General features: G+C 43.7%; 1 protein-coding gene across 1 annotated transcript in view; it reads left to right on the top strand.

The window, feature by feature from the left end:
- Positions 1-35: 35 nt before the first annotated feature.
- ADAMTS2 (ADAM metallopeptidase with thrombospondin type 1 motif 2) overlaps positions 36-16,671 on the top strand; it is a 172,984-nt gene continuing 156,348 nt past the window's right edge. Inside the window, exons 1-2 of the mRNA XM_041482157.1 lie at positions 36-157; positions 1,116-1,477. Coding sequence (XP_041338091.1) covers positions 70-157; positions 1,116-1,477 — 450 coding nt within the window. The 5' untranslated portion in view covers positions 36-69. The remainder of the gene's footprint in view (positions 158-1,115; positions 1,478-16,671) is intronic.

Here is a 16,671-nt window from a genome sequence, read left to right as displayed (position 1 = left end):
TGCCGCCTGGCCCGCCCCGGCTGCGGGCAGCCCGGGCGCCGGCCCCCGCGTCGGGCCGGGGCCGCCGCGATGGACCCTCCCGCGGGCATCGCCTGCCTCCTGCTCTGCTGCGCGCTCGCCCTGCCCGCCGGTGCCCTGCGGCGCCCCGGGGACAGAGGTAGGTCTCCGCCGGGACGCCTTCGGGGCTGCTCGCCCTGCCCCGCCGCCGCCGGCCGGTGCCCGCAGCCCGCCCGTCCCAAGTAGCGGCTCTCCGCCCCGCGGCTTTCGGCTCCCCTTGAACTTCTTCTGCGGCTACTTTTGCCGGGTTTCCAGTTGTTTCCTGCAAGAGGCAGGCGGGGACGGGGACCGGGCAGCCGCGCCGCTGGCGGGGAAGGGAGCCGGGAGCGCCCGGCAGTGACAGCGCTGCCCGCAGCCCCGCGCCGCCCGCTGCCTGCCCCGCGGAGCGGGCGAGCCCCGGCGGGCAGGGAGCGGTGCCTGGGGCTCCCCGTGCGGGCTGAAACACATGGCAGCTCGTCTGCCTCCTCCTCCTCTTGCCCGGGCCATCGCCTCTGTCCGAAACTCCCGGGCTCCCACTGAGACCGCTCCCGATCGCTGCCCGCGGCGTCCCCATCACCGCTCGACTCAAACCCGCCGCACCGGGGGTAGTTTGAGGGACGTGCCTTTGCCTTGCAGGCTTACCACCTGCAAACCCAGCCCCTACCCCTGCCCCTATGAGCAGTCCCGAACTGAATCAACACCCTGTCTTCAGCGCTGGCGACCCGGGAAACCCCCAAAGTCCCCCAGGCGACCCGGTCACTGGCTGGGTGTGCAGGGGTGCGGGGGCCGGGCTGGGTGGGCAAAGGGGAGCGGGACCTCTCTGCAGGGGCTGGTGTGCGGGGTCCTGGCAGGGTGGGGAGGCTCACTCTGCCGTCTGGTATTTTGGGGGGGAAAAGGCAAGTTTGAGTGAACTCTGCACACACTTCATGCAGGTGAACCAAGTGCCTGCAAAGAGTGCAGTGTCCATCTGCCTTATGTAAGTGTCTGCTGTGCTAATGAATAATGGAATAAAAATCCCGCGGCATCAGGATATGTTTAGTTCTAGTATCTCTGTTCTCTCTTGCTTTCTCCCTGTAAAGATTCAATCCTGAGGAATATAGAGGAGTACAGCCTTGTCATCCCCACAAGCACCGATTCAGAGGGCAGGTTTCTATCCCACTTGGTGTCTGGACCACCAAAAGCACGCTTCAGGAGAGCTGTGGAGGACTTGCAACATGAAGCAGCAAATGAGCAGATATTTTACAATGTCACTGTTTTTGGAAGAGAGTTTCACTTCAGGCTGCGGCCAAACTCCAGGCTCGTGGCCCCTGGAGCAACAGTTGAGTGGCAGGAGGACTCTGAGGAGACTCATATTGAACCTCTCTATGGGAATTGCCTCTATGTTGGGGATATCACTGATATGCCAAATGCTTCTGTTGCTATCAGCAATTGTGATGGATTGGTAAGTTACTTTTGTTATTATATCAAAGATAATTATATTAATTTCCTACAGTCTTTAAATATAAAATGTGTGGACTGTCAGAAACTCACACCTCATATGGTAACTGTGAATGCAAATTAACTAATGTTCCCTTGTGTGGGAATAGCTGTGCTGCACCAAGCGCTGCTTTACAGACAGTGGCACTAGAAGTTTGAGCACATGCTGTGAGGTAGCTACTCTGGAGCAGAGCAGCTGCAAACAGCATCTATGTTGATTTGTGATAAAGTTACTTGAGGGGTCTGATGCTCTAAACCAGAAGGTTAAGTGGCAAGTTCTCAGCATCTTCTTCCACTTCTCACTTACAGCCTGCAAGGGTAAATGTTATAAAGAGTTAATCCTGAATAATGGGCGGGACTACCCTGGAAACAAATTTGATAGGTAAAATATGGTTTTGTCCTGGAAAATTTAAATTTATTCAGAGTCTGTTTTCTTGGATATTTCACTTGATGAGTTTCATTGCCTAATCAAATGATTGATGAAAAGTTGCAGAAGACTTTGAGTTTTACAAGCAAAACAGCCCCCTGTGATACATTTGTCAAAGCTGCGTGCTTTAAAACTGGCTGCAGCTTTCTGTTCTGGAGTGCATGTTCAGCACTCAGTTTATCACTGTTTGTCCCTGACATCCTAAACTGTCACACTGTCATTTGAACAGTAATTACTGCACACCAATTTCTTTAGTGAGAAAGGGGCTCTATTTTATTTTATAATGACCAGTTTATCCAGCCTGTATTTCCTTGCTATAGCCTTTAGAGTTTGTAATTTTGAGATTGCTTAATTGTAATACATTCTGCCTCTGCATAATGAGCCAGTAGGAGTCAGTTGTATTTCTATTTATTTAGTCATAGGAAGTTGTTCATTTGCTGTGCCAAGAAGATGACATGTATGGAGATAGTATGTTGGCTATCTGAGAATGGAAGGGAATCAAATACTTTTCCCCTTAGTCTTTCCTTTCCTGTGGTTTCTCCTAGCCATGTGCATTCCTGTTTTGAGAAGCAGGTTTTAATGTTGCAGTTGTTTGATGTGGACAGCTGGCTGAGGGTAAGAGAAGCACCAGGCTGAGCAAGAAGAGCCATTCAGAGAGCAGAGTGTGAGCCTGCAGTTCTGCCTCGGGGGGGAAGCAAAAGTTCTGTGCTCTTCCTTGTGTCTAGCACAGATCATTTTGTGTAAGTCAAATTTACTTGCTTAAGATTTACTTGCTCTTTACTTTTAAAACTGGAGCAGATCCAAAGGTCTTCTTCCTTGTTCATCTGTGCTGAAAGGTGGAAGAAGATCCTGTTTGATGGCTACTCCTTGCCTTGTGTTCTTCTCCTCAGCACAGGTGTTTACTGTAAGGGCAGGGGGGAACTTGTTCCTGCTTCCTTCCAGTGTTTGCCTGAATGTGGGCTCCTTATATTTAGACAGAAGAGTAATGATAAAACAGAACAGGAGTAAAAGCCAAACTTTGGATGAGACTCTAAAGGTCCAAGGCCTCATGTTGCATGTAAAAATGAGAAAGAATGAGAATGGTTTATAAAATGAAGTGAAAATATAAATGAAAAGGCTTTGTAAATTACTGCTCTTTTCACATTTGTAACATCTCAAATGCCAAGGTGTGAAGCCAGGCCTCAATGCAATAATAAATGCACTTATAAAAGACTGGAATCCAGAAAGCTACCAAAGGAATTGTAGTTTTCTACCTGTATGCCCAACCCATGAGCCTGCCTTTTGCAGTGTTCTTGTTTCCATTAGAAGAAGCTGGAGAGTTGGTCTGGGCTGGGAGGTGCCACCTTCTAATGTGAATGATGGAATTACAACTTCTGTGGTTATGCTAATACATTTGGAAATGGAATGCTGCTTCCTACTGGGTGTATCTACATGGTAGATGTTGCAGTGCAGAGATGTATTTTTTTTTGCCCAGGTCACTGAAGCCTTCCTGCAGGAAGCATTGCCTCAATACCTTTAGGCTGTAAAGATTTCCCTGAGATTGTGCAGTAAATCTGTTTTGGAACAACAAATTGAACTCCAGTCCCTTGGGTACCATGTTCCATCTCTACCCTTTCCCTCCATCTCAGTTTCTTTCTTTCTTGTGGGGTGAGTGTATAAAACAGATTATCAATAGAGTTACACAAACCCAAAGGAATTATACCAATGTTTCTCCAAAAGCCACTGCTCTGTGGACAGAAATAATAAGCAAGTAACCACAGAAGTTAATACTGCTTGTAATTGTCTCTCCCTTTACTTCTTGTTTTTTGCAAGGAGTATTGAAGAGTCCTTGGAGCAATGTGTTGTCAGCAAGACATACTTAGAGACCACTGGGCTATATGCTTTTCTTGGGTTTATTGACATTTGGATGTGAATAAAGACATGGACAAGGCTATTCTCAACCGTTTTTCTATGTTTGTTTTTTACTTCACATCTAGTTTTCTTCAATGGGCCCAAGTATTTCCACCACATTTTCTAGATTGAGATAGGGATGGTGGATCTTCTTCTTGAGATAGGAATGGTGGATCTCTCTTACAACTGAGCTGTCAAATGACAAGTATTAGAATTTTACATTATAAGCTTGATTATTTTAATTCCTAGTGTTTATTTTTGAAGTGTTTGCTTTTGAAGGTGGTTTGACATCTGTCTATGGTTCTCGTGGTCCCCTGTCTTTTGCATCATTCATCAGGGCTGAAACAATACTGGACTTGAAGTGTCCTGCTTTGATTTTTTCACTGCAAACTTTTGTTGACTGAAACTGGTTTAAGTCAGGAAACGCATCTGCCACCTTGACAACTTATGATGTTATTTCCTTTGAACAGCCCTTTTGGCTTGCACTGCACTACCAACAATGTCTTATTTTCCAGTTATTGTCCTAGAAGGATCTGGCTGGTAGAATTGGTATTGCCAAATGAGAAGTTGTTGGAAGGAATTCACATGAAAATAGTAGATCTGTGAAGGGACTTTTGAACTGTACTATAAATGATGAAGATCTGCTGCCCTGACTGAAGAGATACTCATTAGTTTGGGTACTCACGGCTTTCTGAATCAGAAGTCAACAGAAAATTTATTGACCTAGAAATCAAATCTGAGGCACATGAAGAGAACTTCTGAAGTATGTAATCTAGGTGTGTTGTCAGAGCTGGAGCAGGTCATTAAAAATTGTGGATGAAGAATCAAAGTTAAAGCTAATCAATAGATTCTTAACAGCTTTATGAATTATGAATGTGATTTTTACCATATTAAAAAAATACTGTGAAAGCTTTCCCACTTAAGATAAAACAGTCAGGACAACTTGTTATCATCTTGGTTGGCCTGATAGCATTCATACAAATTCTCCACTGAGTGGGCAGAGCAAGCATGGTCAGCTCTCCATGTCCTGCAGGCTGTGGTGGAAGGTGTTGTGCTTTGAGTATGTTCTTGGTCCTTGGCCAGATTCTTACTTGTGGATGCACTTGGAAGATGAGGGAGCTGGCTGTCCTCTCCAAAGGTTGTGAAGGAGAGTGGTTGGAGGTTGTAAAAAATGCTATAAACCAACAAAAATTTAGGATTGTGTTAATCCTTCCAGATTATTGCATGAGGATGGGAACTGTCTTTCTTCACCTCAGCAGATGATCCTGCCATTGTAGAAGAACTCTTTACACATCTAGATTTTTGATAAATCTAGATTTTTTATAAATACTTCTGCAGTGCTCAAGGCAGATGTGCCAAAAATGTCTTCTTCAGGTTGGCAGGATGGCACTATTTGGTTGTGGAAATTCAGAGACATAAACTCCCTCCCAATCTCCTCACAACATTTGTAGTTTGTGAGCTAGAATGTGTACTTAGACAGGAAAAACAGTATCAACAGCACATCTGAAGTGGATAATGAACACATGATTAACTTAGGCTGGAGTGCACAGTCAGATGTACTGACAGGACTGAGAAGACTGAGGATCACTACTCCATGATGAACAATCAATGCGATCTGATTGCACCCATGGAAGCAAAGGAAGAACATCAGTTTCAGTAACACATCATGGTGTCCTAGTTTGGCTCCATTAGTATAATCCTCTTCCTTTTTTAAAGCTAAAAGATCAGCTGTCCAAAAATTTCACAGTGCTGTCACTAAAATGGAAAGTTATTAGAAGAAGATATACAGAAAGTGAGCTTTTCAAGCCAACTCTGGTTGTTTGTTTTCTAAATGAGCTGTGAGCATGACATGGCTGGGGGTACCAGGAGTGACACCTTACAAGTGCAGTGGACTTGTTTCTTCTTGTGATGAGCCAGGCAGGGTTTTCTCTACAACACTTCAGTCTTTCCTGTGCTCTTGCTAACCCTCCCAAACTGTTTTTGAGCAGCCTGCTGGCTGGCTGGCTGCTTGCCCAGGCTCTGTTTCTTCTAGAAATGCTTGGGACACCAGCAGTGCTTCTTCAGCTCATGCCCAATGCTGCAGTATCTGTAGCCCCGGGCTCACCTGGGTGGGTTTGGGGGGATACATTTCCCTTTCCTAACAGGATCCTCAGCTGGCTGGTGCTTTGGCTGCTGTCAATGCAAGTGCACATCTGCCAGTTATCCCAAAATGTAGTTAGGTATTTTTTCTATTATGACTATTTTCTTTCCTGTTTTAAATCAGAGAACTAAACTTTTCCCCCCAGTTTTTATTTTACAGGGTTGTGTTCATATAATCTAATTTCTGAAGTGGAAATGTAGAATCTCATGTTCAGATCCAGTCAATGGTGTTTCCTGAGAGCAATTCCAGCTGCCCATGTGAAATGCCCACCTTTCTCCCCTTCTTCCTGCCACTTTCCCTGCATTCCTAAAGGCATTTAGACACTTTGTGAAGTCTAGCCTTGTGTAGTATAGTTCTTCTTCACTTTGAGCATGAGTTCGATCTCTTTGAAGTAAGTGAATTTTAAGGTTGTATTGTTATGTGCTGTCCTGACAGAAGTGTTTTCTTGGAACTGCCCACAGAGTTGAAGGTGAATCTAACTCACTTTAGGTGGAACGTGTAATTTACCTGGATAAGAGGGTGAAGGAGCTGCTCACAATGAATATACCAGGAGAAGGCAGACATGCTTATGTAACTGCGTTATTTTTCCTTTTAGACATCCATCTCCTGCTTTCATATGGATTTATAATTTAGTCGTGTTTCTTTTTGATCTGGTTTTTGGATTACACTGGTTTGTGATGTAGTAAAAAAGCAGAGCTCAAGGTAGCACAATATTATCTTCAAAGTCTGGTCAGGTCTAGTGCTTGACAGCTAAAACAGATGCTTGCTACAAATAATTCCAGTAATTCCTTTTCTGTATGGTAAATTCTTAGCATTTACAATATGATGGGGTTTCATCCATTTTAAAGAAATCAAAATAGGGCTCATATGATCTTTTCATTGGGTGCATTTTCTCATTCAATTATACTGAAATCAAACCAAACTCATGATCTGCGTGTTTTTTTCCCTCCATTTTTTTTAATGTAATGGCAAAATTCACTGTGGGCTTTTTTGATAAGTAGAACTGTAATACAGTGGCAGAAGAAGTGCAAATAAGTTCTGTGACACAGTATAGAACAAAATGTAAAATCCATTAAGGAAACAGCAGCCCTTCCCCTGCAGATGATCAGTGGGATCACCATTAACCCTTTTCAAGGGCATTCTGAATTGAGCTGGGGCTTCCACAAGGCTAAGCCAAGCATGCATGTGAATTCGAGCACAATCAGAGCCTGACTGCACATCCCCATCTACACACATCATTTGAAAGACCTGTGTTGTCTGGCAAAGCAATGGAGCTCTTTTGATGCCTAGCACTCCAGCATGTCCATGTTTTCACAGGATGGAGACTGCTTTGTAACCCATTCTCTGCGTTTCTGCTGTTCATTTCCCTGGCCAACATGAGCCTAGTTGGACAGACCCTTCTGCTGTGTAAATTGCACAGGCTTTGCCTTTTAAAAGTTACAGTGTGAAAGATGAAGAGTGTAAACACTATGATTCAGCCTCTGACTGGAGTAAATTATCCTCTGCTGTCCTTAAAAGACACTCTGTTCATCAGTAAATACTGTTTTTGTTTTTTCTTTGTATCTTCTGTGCATGGATCATCTCACCTACATTTTATCTGAGAGCAGAACAAGTAATTTCCTTCATCAAACAGGTGGACACCATCTGGACAGAGTATCCTCAGGCAGTCAGAAATGGTAGCTTTGTGGTATGCTGTAGGCCTTTGGATAAAATAGAAGAATGGAGAAAATTTACATCCTATTTGACCTTGTGTTGCATTGTCCTCATTGTAGTAGTGTCTCAGCTGTACTATGCCCTTTGACCATACAAAAACTAATTTTCCAACCAGAATATTAAACTTTATATATCCAAGGAAAGGGGCCTATAGTGTCTCCTTCTTCCCATCTTGAAAGACCCAAATATAGCAACTAATTTTGATAAGGTTATAATTAATTTCTGTGGTAAGCAGAACATCTATTTTGAGAAGTCTGGCCCTCTTAGCTTCCAGAGGTGTGTCTCTCAAAAAGTGCTATTAGCTCAATTACCTTCCAGCTCAATGCTTCCTCATGGTGTGGGGAGGCTGTTTCCTGAGAATTCAAGATTTCTGCAAATGGCAAGACATCGCCACATTTAAGGTTAGTTCCATGTTTACTTTTTGCTGCAGAAGGTTAAAAATTATTTTTTTGGATCAACCAGGATTCCAGCTGTTGTATGGAGAAGGACCTTTTCTCCAGAGATCACACTAGTGTTTTATTAGACCTACTTCTGAGTACTTTTTATTTATGGTGACCGTTGCTTTGTAAGCAGGTCATGCCATTACTTAATGGCTCAGTTGGACATTTCTCATACTGGGCCTGATTAAAACAGAACCAGGGAGCAGGTCTGGAGCGTCTTGCAGGGGGTTGCACAACCTTGCTCTGATGTGCACACCCCCCTTTTCGGATCACCTTGTCCCTTTATTGCTTTCTTTCTTCCAAAGTTTCAGTAAGTTCTCTAACACATCACATCTGGTTCCTTTACCCCCTTTATCTGAGTGTGTTTTAAATTCATCTTTGTTTGCAGAGTCTTGACACAGCGGGTTCCCAGCTTTAATAGTCTGCAAATGAAAGGCCCACATTTCACACGCTATTTTCAGCACTGTTCTATTAAACTGTAACATTGAAAAGAAGAGTGTCCTCTTCAAGAGCAGAAGAGCACGTTGCTTCCTCATATCTAAATCACAGCTTCTGTTATAGATCTTCTCAGTTATTCCCAGGTCTCAAAACGTCTGGTACTTTCTTCAGATCTGGAGTTCTTGGAGTTGTAAGTGTGAATCTCAGCATTAAAGTTTCTGCTTTTTCTTCTAAGTAACTGTTTTTTGTTTAAAGAAAGTGTTTTAAAGTGTTTCCCTCAAGGAAAAGACAGAGATGCCAGTTCTCTTTCTTGAAGTCCCAAAGATCCCCAGGCCAGTGAAAATCATCCCAAGTATGTTGTTTTGAAGGTGTCATTTTACAGTACAGAGGAGTTTCTCTGTACACCTCCTGTGTGTCTCTGTGAGACTTTGTGCCCTGCTGTGGGTTCTGTGGGCTGGCTGCCCCCCAGGTGAGGGAGGTCCCTTTACTGACCATGGTGACTTCAGCACCATTTTATCCTCTCTAATCCACAGGGAGAACCTGCCCTCACCACTAATTTACACAAGTGCATTTCCCCCCTGCTTCATGCAGTCCTTATAGGACTGCATCTTCTGGTCTGTTTTCCAAATCTTTGCCTTGCTGAAATGGAAGTGCCATTTGTACAAGTTGCTGCTACTTTTTGTTCTTGGCATCCCAAGTGTGTTGAAGTTTTTCAGTGTTAACCATCAAGTTTATATATTTTTTTTATTCCCTTTAAATTGGCTTATGTAAAATTTAGTATTTTGCCCCTTTGTTGCTGCATTTGTGACCCTTCTCTTCAAAATAAAGACACTGTTAATTCTTCACTTGTGCAGCTCTCTGTGGAGAATTCAGAGGTTGGAATTGCCTAGTGTCCTTGCTACTTTCTGACTCTTCCACCTGCAAAGTACAATGTTGCCACTTTTCTTTTGATATGGTGAGCTATAAATACAGCTACTTTAACTTCTTTCCTACTGTCATTTCCTTTAACTTTTCCTATGGTTTCCACCTCTGTGTTTGAATTTCATTATATGGTCAGACTGCTTTTTCCCAGCATTTAACCTCTAGCCTTGTGGACCTCAGGGGACAAATTACAATCTATTTTCCACTGAAATTAAGTGTGAAGCCTACTAATCCTGCAATGAGAAAGTCAGTGGACATCACTGGTATCTGTGCATAAGAAGAGCTCCTTCTACTACTGTAACTAGATACAGCTGATTTATGCATTCAAGTTATTTCTCTTCACGAAGTGTGTGGACTACAGGTTGCTGCTATTGCCCTGCAATGAAGGTGAATTATTTTTACAGTTTTTTGAGGCAAGAAAGTTGGAAGGAAATACTTGGCATATGGTGAACATCTCATCTGTTTTTTGAAAAACATGAAATCAAAATATCTACCTGAGGTTTCAGGTAGCACAGATCCACAGATCCACACCTTGATGTAGCCCTGAGTCTTAAAGCCTTTATTAATTTGTTTTCTGATTTGCTGTCACTGTAAGAATAATGAAGTGAATGTGTAGAGAAGAACCTGCATGGCTAATGAGCAGGCTGGCTAATGAGCAGGCTGGCTAATGAGCAGGCTGGCCAGCAGCTCTTTTCCTTTACCCCATCACTTAAAATCCTGACAAGAAGCAGTCCATGAAATGGAGGGGGCATTGAATTTTGTGAACGATACAGCAAATTTCTACAGGAGCCCTGAGAGCGGCTCTAAGCCTGCTGCTGTGCCTGCTTCCCATGGCTGTGGGCAGTCCCTCTTTCACCCCTGCCTCCTCCCTCTGGCTGCAGCAGCAGCTTCCAGCATGTCCAGTGGAGCTCTGGACAGGCATCAGCCCCCTCAGGCAAACCCACCCACCACCTTCACACCACACGCCCAGGAGGGGCACTGCACACTCAGGGCTACTCTTGCACAATTTGCTCCGTGGGAGGGATTTCTCTTTCAAGTTTTGTTTCTGAACATGAACTTTTTTGGCAAGATTTAATGAGTATTGTAGAGTATAGAATGGAGAAAGTCAAAATAATACATCGAGTCCAACAGGAAAGAAAGGCTTACTTTCTTGGGAGTAAAACTATTTCAAGAGCTAAGCATAGTAATGCGCCATTTACATTTTAATTCAAATACAGTAAAATGATTGAATTTAGAAAGGAAGAGGGGAAAGCACTTGCTGAATTTTTAGACTAGATGTTAGGAAAATCTTCTTCACAAAAAGGGCTGTCAAACCTTGGAACAGGCAGCTCAGGGAGGTACAGATGTGGCACCTGGGTCCATGGTTCAGTGTGGACTTGACAGTCCTGTGTTAACGGTTGGATTTAAAGATCTTCCAAGTCTCTTCCAACCTAAATGATTCAATGGATCTGTGATTCTCATTTCTCTGCTCTTTCCCCCATATGCAAAATGCAGAACTAACATCCAGTATCTGCCCTAAGCAGCTGCATCTTGCATTTCTCCCATGGCGAAGTGTGTGACTCCCAAGGCTGGTACAAGGCTGGTGCCCATGGCCATCACATCACCTGCAGGGCATTCCAATTTCCAGGACAGAGCCCACGCTTTGGAAAAAGCCTACAGAAAGCACAGAGATTAACCAAGGGTAGGTGGCAGCACAGGCTGTGATTACTGTTTTAATAGTGGGTTTATTTGTTTTAAATCATGGCTTTTGGGCAAATTGTGTTCATCCAACTCATATGCAGAAGAATATACTTCATTTTTCAGAGTGCTAAAATCGCAAGGCTTTCCTCTTCCTCCAAGCAGAGGAGTTGTGGAAGGAATGTGAGAGACGTTGTTCAGAAAGCATTCTGCAAACCAGAATGTTTTTAAGAAACAGTCTTTGAGAAATAAATCACTACCTGATGATAAAGACAGCTGAGGTGGGCTCAGTGAGAGTCTTTCACATGCCAACACTCTCACGTGACAGGAGTTATATTGGAAGATGACAGGCTTTGAAGCTTGCAAGGCTGAAAATGTCTAAAAGTTTTTATATACCTAAAGTAATAGCTGGATAAAATGGTGTCTTTCAGACTTCAAAATGCTCTCTGTAAAGCACCATGAACATACACAGGGTCACAATCTTTTTAATCAACAAAAAATGCCCCACTCCAAATCCCCGAAGCAGAAATTTTACACCACTTCTGTTCAATACCACTAAGTACCTCAGGCTTAAAGAAGGTTTGGAGATGAATTTGGATTGATTTCAGATTTATAACCAAGCTTGAAGTCAGAGTTTTTGAATAGTTTTAGTTTTCATTGTAAAAATTGCAAATCCACCATTCATCAGTAAACCAAAATATTTAATTCCCAAATAAGTGCTAAGAGGTGTCTGTCAATATTAAATTTGTTTGCAAAGTTACAGCACGTTAAGGCTGACATAAGCAGCAAGTGTAAAAATGGGATTAATCAAAGGATGATTTAGTACTCTGAAAGAAGAATATGAAACTCAGTCTGGATAAGTAATAGACAAGCAAAGAAAGAGAAGACCATTTACAAGATGTTTTGAATTAATTTAATCTCCTCAGTAGGAGAGTGTAATGAATTTCTGTGAAAATAAAGTGCTTAGTTCACTGCAGTCAAATTAAGCCCAACAGTAATCATACACATCTTATAAAATAGAATAAAAATGCTGAACTTATAAAAATACAGTGTAATCTTGCACTTATCTAAACAGAAAATCACACAGGAAAAAACCCAGATTTCTGTCAATGTTTGTGTTGTGATCCAGCATAATTTTGCATAAGGGCCAGGGAGGTCCCATGGCAAGTAGCTGATTTTTGGGTCTCTTCCAAAGCTGCTGCAGTGAATGTGCTTAGCTTCACTGGCTCCGTTTGGCTTTGTGTGGACAGGTTGATTAGCAGAGAATTTGGGACAAAAAACAGGCCATGGAGTATTCCACATCATAACCTTGTCTTTCACCTTGTTCTCTGTCCCCTGGTGCAGTGGTGCTGGGGAGGGAGGTGAGTGTGAGAAGCTCAAGTGCAGCTTTTCCTATGGCTGTTTATATCCCGTGTGCTGGATGGAACAGGACAGAACTGTGTGCCTCTAAACCTGAAATAGCTCTGCTAAACCTTCTTCCCCTTCTGCCTCACACCACATCCCCACCACAGAAGAGGTGATGCATTAAGTAAGGGGGAGGGATCAGGAGAAACCCTCCAGTCCATGCCAGGAGGATGAGGCAATTCCAGCTGCCTTGAATTTGCAGGCTCATTCTGACAGATTTTTTGTCTCCATATTCCTATGAAGATGAGGCCAGAAAGGAGAAAGATTTTCCTGCTGACACTGCCTCTCTGCTTCTGCAATGCAGGGGGTGTGGTGGTGGGTAGAGCTTTCTCTGCCTAAGATGTTAGTTTTGACCTCAATAAAACTAGCATCACTTGCAAAAAACCCCACCCAAATGCCAAATACAATCCCCCAACCAAAAAACCCCAAGTCACAAGAGAGAACAACATGAGAAAAACACTAATTGCACATCTGTTCAACAGACTTTTGTGATAACTCAGCAACAGCTAATTGAAACTCCTGGATCATAAATATGCTTTCAGCCAAACTGGAGTTTACTTTCCCTGATGCTATCCCCTTTCAAGTCCCCATTGCACTCCGAGGTTCTGGTGGTCAGGAATCCAACAATCTGTCACTAGATGGGAAAACTAGAAGTTTCATTGAATTATAATGAGCCAAACCTCTGTTAATCTGCATCATCATATCTCCATGGATTTCTGGGAGCTCTGTCACTTTGCATTAGTTGAGGACCTGGCCTTATGTAATTAGATGTTTTCACACTCGTGTGGAGATGTGCCCTCCTCCGACAGGCTGGGCTACAGGCTCCCGTGGTTTGAAAAGAGATGCACTCCTTCTTGGGAGCCAGCAGGGCACACAAGATCTGTGAATGTGCATATGTTTTCATGAGATTTCACTAAGTAATGTATTTAGGGTTTGTTTTTTGGAAATGGCAAAGTGCACTGGAAACAAAGACTGGGAATCCCAGGACCTTTGAAGGGTCCTTGGTCTCGAATGGGCAGATGGGTTAGAGACACATCTCCTGGCACTTCTTGTCACACAAAGGCCCTTGTGGCTCCCTGCCTCTGGATTGCCATTCTGACGTAATTTTTGTGACATTTTCATGTTATTATGCAAGCCTGTAGAAATCATGACAAGACTAGGAAAACTGTTGAATAAATGCAATGCTAGTAATGTGAAATTCATCCGTGATGGATATACTTAGGTCTTTGAAGGATTTAGCTGCTTCTGGCAATTTTGTGTTCCTTTTGGGTGATTTGAAGAGGTGTTTGTTTTGACTTGTGGGTTTATGAAATATTTGTGCTTAGGTAACACTTTTATAGTGCACTTCCAGAATGAACTCTATGCAGTCTTTAACCCAAGGTTAAAATTTTTGGAGTATTGAATCACAGCTTGCAGTGTTCTTGCAAGTTCTACAGTAGATTCTAGCTATCCCACTGGGAAAGCATTGGGTTTTTTTCTCTTTTCATTTTATATTTGTTTATATTAAGACCACTTTTCACTGACATCAGAGACCTATCAGGTCAAATCTAATCCTCTATATCTCATGGTGTGCTGGCTAGATTAGCCCTAATACTTGTGTTTTCTAGTCTGTGTGGAGGCAGCTTTCACCTTGTAATGATAACCTCCCTGGAAGTGGTTCTAGGGGACGGTTGAGCCTGTAGGTTCTCACTCCTCACCTTCAGAGAGCCAGGGACCCTGTCAGCATCCCTGCTTTGCTGAGGAATGTGGAGTAAATGGCCATCTTTGAAATTGCTGCCAAGAGCTGGTGAATTTGCTCCATCACAGCGAACGGGTTTGAATTCCAAAGCTGCACAGAGTATTTGGAAGTGTACCTCCCTCCCCTCTGGCTGCTGCCGGGCTGCTGGGCAGTTCTGCTCTCCTTTTCACCAGCTGGAAAGACTTCCTTCACTGGGGAAAAATGCACTGTGGTTCCTGTGGAGAAGTGTAGCACTCAGAGCAGTGAGATGACTGCTTCTGTGTGGGATTTGGGGGAGAGGAAGGGGTGTGTCAGAAGAAAGGCCAAAAGAAAGAGCAGTTGGAGACATCTGATCAGTGTCAGCAGGGCAAGATGCTGAGCACTGGCACTGGAGTGCTGGGGTGGTGAGAATAGCTGGTGAGTGGCCCCCAGCAGGAAGGAGCAGAAAACACTGGCAATTCACAACAGAATCCTTGCTCAGTAAATATTCTCCTTTAGTGAGTAGCTCTAGAAGGGACAATGAAGCAAGAAGTGATGTCCCCATTTATCCTCAGTGCAAGTTTGCGGGGCAGGGCTGGAATCTGACTCCATGGGAGAGCAAATGGAGGTTTCTGTGCCTCCCAGCCCAGTGCACATGTCAGTACAAGGTGAGTCAGGGCTGCCCAGAGGCACTGGGCAGATGGGAGCAGGAAGCTGGAGACACGTCCCCACGTCACCAACGTGTCCTGGTGTGCCGCAGGACAGTCCCCTCCAGAGCTGCTGTGATTGATTCCATGGGAAGGGTCACAGCTCCAGCCCAGAAGGGACTGAAGCACCTCTCATCCTCGCCCTGAATTTTCTTCTTTCTCTATTAACATTCTGCCAAAGTTGTTTTCAAGGAAATTTTCCCCCCAGCCTACTGTGCTGCCAGATTGGAGTAGTCTGAAATGCAAAAAACATGTTGAAACCAACAGCACAAGTTCAGTTTTTTTGTTTGGTCTTTTGAGAATTTAAAAAAAGGATCCAGTGGCTCTGCTGCTGAGTCAGCATTGGTTGGATGTGATTTCTGAACGTGATTTCTGTGGTCAAACTTTACACAGAACTTTGATGTTTAATGTGCCAGTCAATTAAAGCATGCTTTATGCTAGAAATGATGTGGTGGCTTTGTGCGGCTTGCTTGGTATTGCCAAAATGGGTCAAAAGTATCAGGAGAAGGTTTAATCTCCCTGTTTACATAGTGTCGTTTTGCTTGCTTTGTGGTTCGATGCTTTCTGCAGCGACTGGGGTATAGCCTAAGAGCAGGAAGCCTCCTCTCTCCTCTGTGTGACAAAAATAGCTGGTGCTCTCTCCTGCTGGTCTGATTAAAGTGGTTGTGGAGGTTCAGCTGTGCTGCACTGGAGCTGAGGGCTCTGCTGGACAGAGCTCCCCTCAGCAGGGCCCTGGCTGTCCTGGTGCCACCTCTCAGGTGTGGATGTCCCTGGCCAAGCAGCCTTAGTGGCTGAATGACACTGGTGAAGTTTTCTGCAGAGCAGCTCAACAGAGCCAGTGTTGGGCTGGCTTTGTTCTTTCTCTGCCACCACCAGCTGTGGTGGTGCCAGAGGAAGAACAAGAGTTTGGGGCAGGACCTTTAAAACAGTTCTGCTGCCAGTCTGTCCTGCCAGGGTGAACCCTCTTGTCCTTGCACAGTGCAGGAGCCCCAGGAAGAGCTTCAGGAAGGCATCACCCTCTGCCATGGGAAGGTTTTTCACAGTGAAGCTCTGCACACTTTTAGATGCCTTCTGACATTTTAATCACGCTGGCAAAAAAAGAGCTGTCCAGCTGGTTTTGTAAGGTGTTCAATAATGAGATTTTCTTTAAAGCGGGTAAAAACCTTAGGAAGGTTTTAAGATTGTACTTTAAAGTGTAAGCTTGGTATATCTGCACTTTTCCTAGGGGTGTTTTATTTGATTCTGGTATTAAACCAGGAGCTGGTCCAAAGCCCGTTAACATAAATGAAAAGAGTTTTATTGACTTTGATGGGATTTGGATCATGCTGCACTAATTAAATAGTAAAGTATCCATTAGTAGTGAAGAAAACAGAAGAGAGGAGAGCCAAATACTGTTGTGATGAGCCCTGTGAAGCTGAGTGAACTGCAGCCAAAGTCTCAGCATCTTTACAGATGAGCTTTTCCATATTTCAATGCCTCAGTCCTTCTGACACAGATACCTGGTGGATTTTAAAGAGAATGGAATTTATAAAGATCCTTACATGTATCCTGCCTATTTGCAAGTTTTCATAGACACATTTAGTCTATAAATATTACCTTATTCTAGGTAATAATAAGAAAAAAATGAGAAGTGAGGTGTGACAGAAGAAAAAGTTATGCTTTAAACAACATCAAAATCGGGTACTGATAATTTGCATTTACTTTGC

Source organism: Pyrgilauda ruficollis, unplaced genomic scaffold (genome assembly GCF_017590135.1).
Source record: "Pyrgilauda ruficollis isolate IOZ18807 unplaced genomic scaffold, ASM1759013v1 scaffold57, whole genome shotgun sequence".
Taxonomy (NCBI): domain Eukaryota; kingdom Metazoa; phylum Chordata; class Aves; order Passeriformes; family Passeridae; genus Pyrgilauda; species Pyrgilauda ruficollis.
This window is presented reverse-complemented; position numbering and strand designations above follow the sequence as displayed.